Source organism: Centroberyx affinis, unplaced genomic scaffold (genome assembly GCF_046629955.1).
Source record: "Centroberyx affinis isolate AG114_WGS23_722 - 3 ecotype Tasmania unplaced genomic scaffold, CSIRO-AGI_Caff_v1 ptg000659l_1, whole genome shotgun sequence".
Lineage (NCBI taxonomy): Eukaryota > Metazoa > Chordata > Actinopteri > Beryciformes > Berycidae > Centroberyx > Centroberyx affinis.
Genome location: NW_027279285.1, coordinates 348641 through 361577, shown reverse-complemented (window position 1 = coordinate 361577; position 12937 = coordinate 348641). Strand labels below are relative to the sequence as shown.

The window sequence follows — 12937 nt, the reverse complement described above, 5'->3', positions numbered from 1 at the left end:
CTATTAAATTTCTCATCCAGGCGGCAGTGCTCTCCGTATGATGACTTCTGTGGCTGTTTACTTGACTTGTCTGGAACAAGCGGGGAAATAGCTGGAGGATGTTATTTTGTGATGTGCAGACTGGTTGTTAGAACACTTGGCTGTGCTATGACTCAGCAAAGGGTGATTAGAAATGTTCAGACAAGATGAAAAGTCTGTATTTCTCTTTTATCTTATCATTAACACATCTTCACAGAGACATAGACACTCTCTTTTGCACACACACACACACGCACACACACACTGCACCTGCTTGCTGTTCATTAAACAGCATTGTCCTATTTCCCCTCTGAATAGATGATAGGTAGGACTGTGTAGCTTTTCACTGGGTATGTCTGGAACTGTCAGTTTTTACTGACCAAGCACTGAGCTTTCCGTTGCAAACACTGACACACACAGGAACTGGCCTTGTCAGTCTTCAGTGAAAAGCAATCAGGACAAATTCCTTTGTGGAAATCTTTCATTCAGCCATCGGCTATCTTTTTTTCTTTTTTCTTTTCACTAAAATTTGTACGTGGTGCCCTTCACAGAACTTTCCACTTCTCCCTGCCAATGTTTAATAAAGCCTTGTGGTGGCCAATGGGATCACATTGATAATTTAGCAGCCCCTGGCAGCCCAGTGGGACCCTCCATGACTCTGAGTTAAACTCATTACAGGCTCCACTATGCAATCTTAGGGCTTCTCTTAGGAATATTGCCCGCTCCAAAATTATCCACTCATTTTTGTTTCATGGATTGACGGTTTCTTTTTTCAGTTGCTTTAGTGATGGGCAAATTGCAGAATCTTGCGTCATCAGGATTCACTTTACAAGCAATTAAAAATAATGGGCAAATCCCAAACCCTTGTCAAAGCTAATGGAATTCATTAGAGAATAGCATTTCTCCAACCTTTGAAATGGATTTGAATCTAAAAGTTCATTATTGGGGCAGCAGGGTGGCAGAGCGAGTCGGGAGAATGTCCTTTTAACCAGAGGATCTGGGTCCAAGCCCTGGTTTGAGGATGCCTCCGCTCCGTTGAAGTGTCCTTCAGCAAGATACTGACTCCCTACCAGGGCTGCTGGTCTGTAGCTGACCTCTGACCTCCCTGAGGGGGCGCAGACAAAAAGAGAATTTCCCTACAGGGATCAGTATCACATGTCATCATAATTATTATTATTATTATCCAAGCCATGCTAATGTGTCAGCATTTACTGAAATACATAGTGGGATGTCAATACTCTCAACAGCAAACTGCTGCCCATCTAATGCCTTTACTGCCACAAATATTAATCATTGTTTTGCTAATACAGACATGTGCAGATTTGTGTTCTGTGCTGTTTACAAACTCCTTTCCTGGTATATGTATTAAGGCTTTCCAGGCTGATGGTTTTGCCAGCATCAAGTGGTACACTACCACTTTGCCTGTTGACATTTCATTAAGCTCTGAAATACTTCTCTTTTTATCAAGGGGCTAAGTCACCGTGGAGGTATTACATTTCAGTTGAATTTAAACTTTTTTTTCCCTCTCCTTCGACATGTCTGTGCGTCATCGGTCATCCATCATTCCAAACATAAACATGCTGGATGGGTTTTGGTTCAGGTGTAAAAGGTGGAATAGAGAGAGGCAGTTTTTCATCCCCGAGTCGAAAACTGTTATGATGAAATAGGAGGTTACCCACACCTCTGACACTCGCCTTCCTCTCTGCCTCTACATTTTCATTCACAGAGCCATGGCTTTCAGAGACACCGTCTTCTTGTCCGCCCTGTGATGGGCTGCAGAAATGCATAAAAGGATTACTAGCATCAGAGCTGCAGAGTTTGAATGCTATATCTGAATAGAAGTGCTGATGGCTAGAACAGGACTGAGGGTGGATTTGGACCGGAACGTTGGTGTGGGCTGAAATATATTGCTTTATCGTACAGGGTCCAGATGGACATCTGTAGTTCAATAGCTGGCACTAGGCTGGATTTTGTTGGAAATTAGTACTGATGCCAGTTGTGAGTATTGAAATTTAGTAAGGATTCAGTTACTACCTTCTTTGTTGAATGAAAGCGCATTTCCTTGTACGATTAAATACATTTTCTGTTTAACATTAGCACACCTTATCTGCTTTCCTAAATAAAACTACACCATGCTCAGTTGATTTCCGCAGTCCATAAGACAGTAGAAAACCACCATTTTGAAGCTTTTCTGTTGATTCCTTCAATATTGACCAATATCAATACCAATAATTGCTATGGTACTGACAGGTGTCATTCTGTAATCCTCAGATGTCCCGTGGGAATTATTTTTACATGTCCCTTAGCGTGTCGGAACAGTCCTGCGACTTATATTTGGGTCAAAGCCCCTCTGGTTGAGAAACATTGTCGCAGAGAGTGTGCCACAGCGAGCGGAACAAGCTCAGCGATGCCCAGCTGGAGTCTGGGAGCCTTCGGTGGGTCAGAGCCGCAGCAGGGAGTGGACAGGGCCAGGGCCGCGAGATACGGTGAAATGCCACGGTGGGAACAAAGGCAAAATGAAAGAGTTGGGTGACGCTTTGATGGTGCGACTGAAGTGGAGGGCTATCGCTGAGAGGCAGAGAGCAGTGTGAACACAGACCCACCCACAGAGATCACACTGCACACACACACACACACACACACACACACACACACACACACACACACACACACACCATGCCACAAAGCACATTCACCTGCCCTCAGTAGCTCTCACTCTCAGGCATATGGATCCTCCCACTGTAATTTGTGGCAAATACTGTTCTTTGAGAGAGGATGTTCATGCACACACCTATCAGTATTCAGAGAGGACAGACTAGGTTTACAAATTCAAAAGTTTTATTTAATCAGACTGTCACAGGGTCAGACCAGTCATCCTCTGATTCTTATTGATCTCCTTTTCCTTCCCTGTCTGTCATGTAGTGTGTATGTTTATGTAGGGCTGGGCAATATATTGATATTATATCGATATCATGATATGAGACTAGATATCGTCTTAGATTTTTTTTAGATTTCGTAATATCGTGATATGGCATAAGTGTTGTCTTTGCCTGGTTTTAAAGGCTGCATTACAGTAAAGTGATGTCATTTTCTGAACTTACCAGACTGTTCTAGCTGTTCTATTATTTGCCTTTACCCACTTAGTCATTATATCCACATTACTGATGATTATTTATCAAAAATCTCACTGTGTAAATATTTTGTGAAAGCACCAATAGTCATCCCTACAATATTGTCGCAATATTGATATCGAGGTATTTGGTCAAAAAGTATCGTGATATTTGATTTTGTCCATATTGCCCAGCCCTACTTACAGCTGAACATTTAGCCCACTTCGTAGAAAATACCGAGATATATATCGTGTATCGCCATTCAGCCTAAAAATACCGAGATGTGATTTTTGGTCCATATCGCCCAGCCCTATGTTTATGCTGGTATGTGAGTGCTTGTCTATGTGGTGTGTATCTAGATCATCTCCGCCCACCTATCAAGAAGCCACGCCTCACCCTCGGTTACCTCGGTGTTCTTGATGATTCATTACAGCTCAGGGGTATATATATATACCTGACTTTGAGCTTAGTTCCCTGCTGGATTGTCTAGTGTGATTGTTGACTAGCTGTCTCGCTAATTTGACTGTTTTTGTCAGTTTGGTTTTTCTGATATCTGCCTGCCTTGATTTTTTGGATTTGTATTTTGTGTCGTCTTGTTGGATTGGATATCTGTACCATTTCTCTCTACTCCAAGTAAATCCATCTACACAAACTTCTCCTTCCAAGAGTCTGCATTTGGGTCTTTGTCTGGTCTGCCCGTTACACAGACTCCATTTGAAGCTGTGGCTTGATTATGGGGAGACAGACCCCATAAACCCCATAGGCGAGAGCAACTGGAGTGACGGTGACATATGGGAATAGCTGATTGAGGTAATGAGGAGTGCATCAATTTGTGATTGGTTCCCAAGTGGGTGTGAGGGAAGATGTGGAAATACTTAACCTTAGCTGATTGGACGTTGCAAACCGTTGGGGTGCTGCCTTCTCCAGATTTAAACTGATTGGATAATGAGCAGCAAGTGAAAGAGTGGAAGGATAATGAAGTAGTAATGAAGTAACACTGAAGTAGAACCAAAGACTTGTAGCTTTAACTAATTAGGTATGCGATTATCCAGTTAAAGGGGCTCTATTATAGGAATTCAAATTCATATATGATCAAAGAGGTCTAATGAAGAAGCTGTTTAAATTTGATTTTGAGTGGTTAAATTTCAAGTTATTTAATATTATCATTTACTATGATTAGTTCAGCATTTTCAAAAATCTGTCCTCCTTTACAGTCAGTTTTAGACTAACTCCAGTCAACGCATCACACTTGATTTTGATTGGCTCCCCTCACAAAAAAATTGCTAAAAATCATTCTAATCAGGTCTGCAGCATTTGAACTGACACACCCCTGAAAAGTTTATCTCATTTGAATCAGAGTACCTAGTGTTGTCTGCCAATCAGAGTCCAGTATTGTGACTGTTCTGTATTTAATTTGACCCCTTTCAACTAAACTACCTTTAGGTGAAAAACATAATAAAGAGTAATAATTTGAGCCGCAGCATGTTTAAAAACGAAATCATAGAAACTGTAACGTGGGACCTTGAGGGAATGTGTGTGGAAGTGAATCCTTTATCAGAGCTTGCCAGTGTGCTGCTGCTGTCCATGGTGCTGAAAGCTGCAAGCCACTTCAAATATACAATGCAGCCCATTGTCCAGCGAGTCGCGTGTTGCTGGGATACAGCACCTGCCACGCTTTCAGCAGCTCCACAGGAGATGGGCTCTTGTCAAGCAAGGATGGTAGCAGTCTCAACCTCTTCTCCTCTGCTCTCAGATCTGTTCTGCTTTTCACACAGTCAAATAGGAATGTCGTCAGTGTTCATGATTTAATTTGTTTTTGATTTGATTCCCAGTGTGCTACATCACTTATGTAACTTCAAGGAAGAAGCCAAAAACATAAAAACATGCAATACAAATAACACCCAGTTGTCCTGCCTCAAATGGTGGTGCAGCACTTTTATTACAAAAGTCACACATCACAAAATCAAATATCATTTGAAGAAAACACTTATGAAGTGATTCATAGCCTAAAATTTTAACAGATTTTGGTGCATACTTTGTAAAAGCTAGTGGGCATCTTAATGCTTGCGTGACAGGACAGAATGATAGTATCTTTATAGGCTGTATATTTTTTATAGATATTGATTGCTTTTTTTGTTGCTACAAAATTGACATGCAGCATTTTTAGAACGCGACTAAATTTAGGGAAGTAGAAATGCCAGATATTCTTCTTGACATGTCTGATTAAATGTCATTGTATTGGAGAGTGACAGGTAATTTGCATAGAAACTGCCTGATTAAACGTTACATCCACAGATAATAAGAACAACAGACAAGCAAAAAAAAAAAAAAATCTTGTCTGAAAGGCAATTTGGCATTCACAAACGCCTTTTCATATGCACAGCCACATCCTGTTGATCTGTAAGCATATGCTTCTGATAATGTCTGATTTTGCTGTGTGGAAATGGGTCCAACTTTTTTTTTTAATCTGATGGTAGATACAGAGAAGGAAGCTCCACACAGCCAGCACAGGTCATGTCAAGGTTGTTGACAGTCGGACAGGCATTGAGGTCTGAATAAATGATTATTTTGATAAGGCAGCATGAAATCCCCTCCTCCTCTCAGTCGCTGTCTGTTCCTCTCCTGGATAAATCAAAGTCGGCCTCTAACTGAGTCTCTGTTGCCTCTCTGTCTGCAAAGTCATTAACCCTGGGATGTGGCCCATGGGGCTCTCTCCCCTGCTCAACTCAATAGTTGTTACATGAAAAATAAGCTTTGGTTTTCTCTCTCCCTCGTCTCCCCTCTGCTCTCCACACCTCTCCTTTTTATTTCTTCTAATGGGCTTCAGCTCCTGGTTTTCACCCCAGAGAATGAGTTACGTGTCCTGCTGCGGTTTTTCAGCGGGATTGTGTGTGTGTGTAGTGGCGCTGTAAATTACTATGCTGTGTCCCCATTCTACATTGCTCTAAGGGCACATTGGCAGAATCTCCCACTCTGTTGGTGTGATTTGTGTCTTCATATTTCTCCTTTGTCTCAGCTGCACCGTGCTTCTCATGACGGGTTTGTACTCATGGCGTGTAAATGCAGATAAAATAGAAATCCAAGGTGACCGGGTCCTCTCATGCCCAGTCACACTATATATATATATATACAGTATATGTATATATCCAGAGCTCGCCAGTCTGTCCCTGCTTTGCTTCTCTTTCTCCCTCTCTCTGGCACTCTTTCTCTTTCCCTGCACTCTCCTTCTTTCTTCTTTCCTTCTCTCTTCTCTCCTCTTTCTCTCTCTCTCTCCCTCTCTAATTTTCACTGCAACTCCTACCTCCCCCCCCCCCCCCTCTGTTATCGTGGCCTGAAGAGGAGTTGTGAAATTCATGACATCCAGATCTAGAGGGGCTGGGTGATGGAGGACAAGAATAGTCTCCCGAGTTCCTGCTGGAATCTGTCTGTCTTTGATGAGAGAGTTATACAATGTCAGCACCCGATAATCTCGCTCTTGCAATTTGTGGCAGACAGAGAGAGAATCTCATTTGTTGCCTTTGGTTACGGAACAGTGGCTGCCATCGCAGTGCCAGTTTCTGCTCCATAATCATGTTACTGTACTGTAACGGTAATGTGTGCACAACCTGGAATGGAATAAGACAGATAGTGCCAGAGCCATAAAGATAAAGGAGATGTAAGAATCGCAATGCTTTGTTCATGAACTAGTGAGTTTTTTTCTCTCTCTCTCTCTCTCTTGCTCCCTCTCTCTGTCAAAAGCCGCTGTGAAATGGTTCGCAGGCAGCAGAGTCTAGTGCTCGAAATTCAAAGTTGTCTGTCTGAAACAGTGCTCTCAAACAGCCCCAGAGACACTCAGCAGCTCAAGAGGCGATGTGAGGCAGTTCTTCTGGCTAACAGCAAGGGGTAGTGTTGCTCCAAAACGACTTCATTAGTCCTCTGCCTTCCTTTCCACATGACTGCTCTCCCTGTTTACTGTTGCTGTTCTTGCAGCCCTGGCCACAGAGAGGTTCATCTTTTGATGATTTGGCTTCATAAGGAGTGGTTAATCCTTTGAACTTTTTCTGCAGTAGAAATTTGGAGGTTGCTCTTTTACTGCCTCTACCACACAAGTGTTGAGAAATAAGTCAATAATACTTAAAGTTAATTTATATTTCCTTCTGACGAGTTTGTGATGGGTGTCTGACCTGTTTGTAGCTTCTTAAAGATATCACATTGAAAAAAGACTACTGATGCAGTTGGAAACAGAGCAAAAGTGCATTTTATCCCTCAGAAAGTTCAACAGAGGAAATTAAACATGGTTGTTGTTGTTTTTTCTCTAGAGGGAGAAGTGAATATTCTGTTTGATTTCACATGTGATCGGGCTATTTCAGGCCACTCAGGCAAAGTCTGTTGTCCTTGCAATCATGTCAGGGGTGTAGTTGTGCGCACAGCTGGTAAATATTTAATGTGCCTGCTTTGCCATTCCCAGAAGGGAGGAGATGTACTGTAATCATATAATGACTTAGAAGAGCCACATTTTTCCCACCTGAGGAAAATGTGGCTGTTGAGTGGCTGCTCCATAGAGAAGAATCATGTGAATGCAGTAAGTCACCTAGTCATGGTATGTCAGCTATACCAGGTAGTGAAATAACGCAGCAATAAACTGGAAGTGCGATGGTGCCAACTGCAATATGAAATCCCACCAGGCTGATATACTGTATGTCACAAGCCTGCAAATCAAGATGTACAATAGTGGAGGGTTGAGTTTTTTTGTTTGTATGTTTGTTTTTTTTGCAAAAATTAATGTCACAATTGCAGTATTCCAAGAAAAACATTTGTCTATATCATGCTGCCTTTATCAGATGAAAATGCCAACAATTGGAGAGGGTGCTCAGCATTGAGAAAATCAATATTAATTTTCTCCTGCTCATAATATTATCATCCCCTAGTTTGAAGCTTCCTAAACTCTCTGTCCATCAATATATCATTACAGTATTTCTTACAGAGTATTTGTCAAAATAGGAACAGAGACTTGCAAGACTTACTTCAGGCACTCTTGCACAGAGAAGGAGGGTAAAGTTAGAAAGCCTTTATTTTGAGAGAAAAAAAAAAGGCATATCTAGGACATAAAAACACCAACTGGTTTCAAACCCTCAGGACATGGTTGGAGAGAGGGTGTGTCACGAAATAAAGGCTTTTTAACTTTACTCTCCTTCTCCGCGCAACAGTGCCTGAAGTAAGCCTTGCATGGCTCGTTTCCTTTTTGAGAATTTCAGTAGGCCACTTTTCTTCAAGAGCACCTTGTAGTACCTGGAGTTTACTGAGTCTGTGACTTTTTTTTTTTTTAATACTTAGCCCTTCAGTCCATTATATTCTCTAGAATGTTTATCCTATTCTGCTGGATGCAGAGCTTGGGTACTTCCCTCCACAGCGCTCTAACTCTCTCGGTCTGGATGTGATTTGTTAGTGAAGTATTTATTTGCTGTTGTGACAGCAGCGTTTCAGGGTGTACTCAACCCCATCTCAGAGGGGGCAGCCGCTCATTTCTGTCCCCCTCCTCCTGCTGCCAGTCAGCTCCTCAAAGTCAAGCCTGACCTGCTTTCGAAGAGCACTCCAGCCGGCCAGCCACGTCTCCCGAATGAGACCAGCGGACGTAGACTAATTATGCCAAACTGCCCTTTCCCTCTCACCTGCCCCACACAAATCACTCTGGGTAAATAGCTTTTTTTTTTTCTTCCCGCATCCTCGTGAAGGGCATCTTTGGAGGGACATGGGGGGGGAAAGAAACAGTGAGAGAGCTCTTGAAACTACATTACCCCGTAGCAACAATAACAAGTTTGCCAGCAGAAGTCTGGCTCTGGAGGATCATTATATTACAGACATGACATTTCAGTGTCATTATCAGCCGAGGAACCAGGGCAGGCTGACTGGAAATGAGGAGCTGCCATTTGTGCCCACTTCCTTCTAAATGAAAGGAGGAGCTGACTTTGGGAGGATGCTAACTTTGCCTGTTGACTACCATGATAAGTCTGGGTGCTTTTAACAAGCTGGCAGATAAAATGAGTATCAGATGTAAATGAAAGGCACTGACAAAGGGAATCAAATTCCCGCCCTAATTCTCCATCCAGCTACAAAGGAGACATCCTACAAGGCTGAATCACCTTTGTTGAGCAGTGATTCTCAGCTGCTATTGTGTTGCCGCTCAAATATATTTGACATCAGCCTGATGTCATGACCCAAATAGATATATATTGTTGTATGCAACACTGTCAAAGCATCTTACAACCCACTTTTTGGTCCCAATACAGTGGACCAAAAAGTGGTAATTGCAAAGTGCAAATAATATAATTTGGATGGAGAGCTTGAGAAACTGTGATGGGCAAGCCGTCTCATTTGCTATTACTACAGCAGAATAAATTGCAGCTAATATCATGATGAATTTTTCTGCCCCACGATACCATTTTTGTATTGCGATATATTGTCCCATCCCTAACAAATAGTAATCATCAGTGTAAAACACAGGAGCAGAGGGACATTGCTAGGGCCAGTGTGGAGATGGGGACACGGTCCTGTCCTCTCCTCTCAGCTTATGATTTGATTCAGAGCCTATGTCTGGCCCTAGTCCAGTCAGACCTAATTGAATCAGGGGAGGTGAAGTGGGGAGTCATCAGTGCACCCCGACACTCGCGCTGATGCATGGCAGGCAGGAGGAGGAATCAATGCACTTGAACTGGACAGGGCAGGACAGATATACTGTTGAAGCATAGTGGAAAGTGGAATTGACTCAGAGAAACAGTGGAACAGGAGGCAGAGGAGAAGGTAGAAAGAGGCTTAGAGAGGACATGAAAGGACAGAAGAGCAGAGGGGAAGACGGGAAATGAGAGGCGGAGTGGAGGGGAAAGGAAAGGAGAAGAGAGGAGACATCAGAGGAGAGGTAAAATTGTTGGTGTCGTGCCTCTCCTCGTCGTGTTTGACTATAAGCAGACATGTGCTCTGTAAGCAGATCAGCAGAGATATCACTTGCACCACACCCTGACCCGGGTTTCTCTTAGACCTGCCTTTCCATGTGGTGTGCATGGGTGCTTAAATGGTGCTATATATCGACAGAGCATTTAACAGTTGTTCAATAAAGGATCAAGCTGTCACCATAAAAAGTCAAGTTCAGTGGCTGCTGCCTTTATGTTGCCCGTGTTTTTACACAGACCACATAGGACATATGTCTGACTTTGATGTGTTATCCTATATTTTTAAAGAGCATATACTCTGGTGCATTGTATTATTGTCAAATAAACTAAAGGTAGTCAACATCATTCAATTATGCCTTTATCAATAGAGGTCTATAGCAGAAAATATATCCTGTGTCCCCTCCTTAGTGTGTTGTTACCTCCACACACTTTCACTCAACAACAGTTCTTGAGTAAAGAACTCTTGTGATTCACATCATGATAATAGCTTGACAGATTTGAACTTATGTGAGAAGTTGCCTTTTTAGGACATAGGTAGGAAATTGAAGCATTTTGCGCCCTCTTCCAGCTGGAAATGAACTAGAATCAGTCAGATTGAGCCAGAGAGAGCATCCTGTTTGTTACCAGGACGACAGGACAGCCGGACGCACCTTTCCCTTAATCTGAGAGAGATAGGAGCTACTTAGTCAGAGAACAGACAAGAGAAACAGGGAGGGAGGGACAGAGGGAGGAAGGGAGAGGGCCGGGATGTGTACACACATAAAACGTACTCTGGCAAAACACACACACACACACACACACACACACACACACTCTTACCCAGCCTAGAAGGTTTTAAAGACGAGGGCTGAGACAAGGAGAGGGAGGGAGGGAAAGAAAAAGAGGTAGTGTAGAAAGAGAGATGCATAGAGAAACGGAGAGAGGTTGAGAAAGAAAGAGGTATGATTGTTAGACTGTAGCTGTCCTGCCTGCCCCTGGGAAGCCTCATCAGCCCTTCAGCAGGATGCCTCAGAGGAAAAGGAGCTTCACCTTTGGAGCTTACGGAGGGTAAGGATAATAGAGGACAAGCATGACGCCACTATGTAGATTAGAGCAGACGTACATTTGCGATTGCTTGCAAAAAAAAAAAAAAAATGTCTCTCGGAGTGCACATTCATTTTGCAGTTTGCTGGATAAAACCATGCAGCAGTGCTACCTGTTTGAGCTCATTATTAGCCTGTGCAAGTCAGCCACAGAGGAGCAGTGAGAGGAGGATGTGAGACTACTCAGGGAATTGCACTGCACCTGCTCAACAACTGCAGATCTAGATGACTCTGACAAGGTCATTGACTGTCTGCTCTCTGCTTTCCTCATTGGTGGCATCAACCGTCATGAGCGAAAAGTTACAGAGAATGCTAAGATAGTGAGGTCGATGGATGAATGTGTGAAGCTATAAAGGGGGTGATTTAAAAAGATTACTTCTGTCCATGTGATTGGCTTGGTGGGATGATTATTGAATGTCTCGGTCACGGTGACCTGTTCCTGTTCCAGGATATTTTTGCGAAACTTCTCGGAAGTTGTCGTTGAGACACACTGTTCGGCTAAATATCCTGAGGTTATCACTGTGATTAAAAAGAATACGCTGGTGCTTGTCAGCATCAAAAGTAGTGTGTCTCACTCTCAGAAACACAGTTAAATGTGGGTAATATAGTTATCTTTTTGTGAGATAGAGGATTCAATTAAAGGTTTTGTCTGGGCATTAGTTTTCTGGGCATAAAGGAAATGCAGTTGACTGGGGAATTAAGAAGGGAGCAGTTAGCAGAAATCTTGTCATTGAAGATCTCTTGCTATATATAACACTACTGCTGTATATTGACTTTGATAGCATGCACTGAGTGAGTTAAATATCTCATCAACAGGATTGAAGGAAGGGTGTTTGCAAAAAGAGAGAGAAGCATCTACACAAACAGCTCTGGAAAAAATAATATATATGGGGAGGATGCGGGCGGCCTTGCATGTATGTTTGTGATATTTTTGTGGCAGTCAGGATGTGAAAGTTCAAAAGAACAATGAGAACATTTTGGCTTGTGAGCAGGGAACCGCTCAGCCATAAACTGTAAAACTGCATCAGAATTCATGAGGCAATGAAATCACTTCTACTATTGTGTTTTGCTGCCATGGGCACTGCCAAGTCTGCCTAGAAAACACTCCTGAGGCGCAATTTGACATTTCTGTGGCTGGGATCGGGTTGAAAGCTAGGCTGAGCGCACAGGCAGATACTGCCGGCCGGCCGTACATTACAGGAGGAATCACTTGGATTACGAAGATGTCCTATGAGATTTTAAGGATAGTGGGTATGATTCAGAGAAATAGCACATGCACACATGCATGTACACGCAGGACAAAAGGTGCATTTCTTTTCTTTATTCAAACCTTTATAACTACATCCCATGTACTTTCCATCCAGTAAGCGGCTGTCGTCCTAGTGACCCGTGTTCCTAGGGTTTTATGTGTAAAGTTATTGGAAAGTAATGTTTTATTCATCTGTTCTTGGCTTGAATTCACTGACAGACTCTCTTTGTATTTTTTGTGTCTTTTCATTGGTAAATTAATTAGTTATAGGGTACTTTTGTTTCCACATTCATAGACCAAATTCAAAGTGGATGGATGTGGCAATAGAGACTTTGCAGCTGCGTCACAAATCTCCTAGCAACCAGACGGCGCCATCGTGGTGGTCCACTGGAGAATTGGCTGTGTGCAAATAATGACTAAATATATAACAACTGGGCTTAGAAAAAGAGAGATACCTGAGAAATAATGTTGTGGTGTGGATGGAGGTCAACTTAGTAGTGTTGTAAGTAAAAGTGAATAGTCTGAGGAGGAGGATTTGCTTCCAAATATATACAG

At 42.6% G+C, this 12937-nt stretch overlaps 1 protein-coding gene across 1 annotated transcript in view; it reads left to right on the top strand.

Moving 5' to 3' along the window:
* The first annotated feature begins 10939 nt into the window (after positions 1-10939).
* Positions 10940-12937, top strand: part of rap1gapb (RAP1 GTPase activating protein b) — a 61467-nt gene continuing 59469 nt past the window's right edge. Inside the window, exon 1 of the mRNA XM_071519117.1 lies at positions 10940-11098. Coding sequence (XP_071375218.1) covers positions 11055-11098 — 44 coding nt within the window. The 5' untranslated portion in view covers positions 10940-11054. The remainder of the gene's footprint in view (positions 11099-12937) is intronic.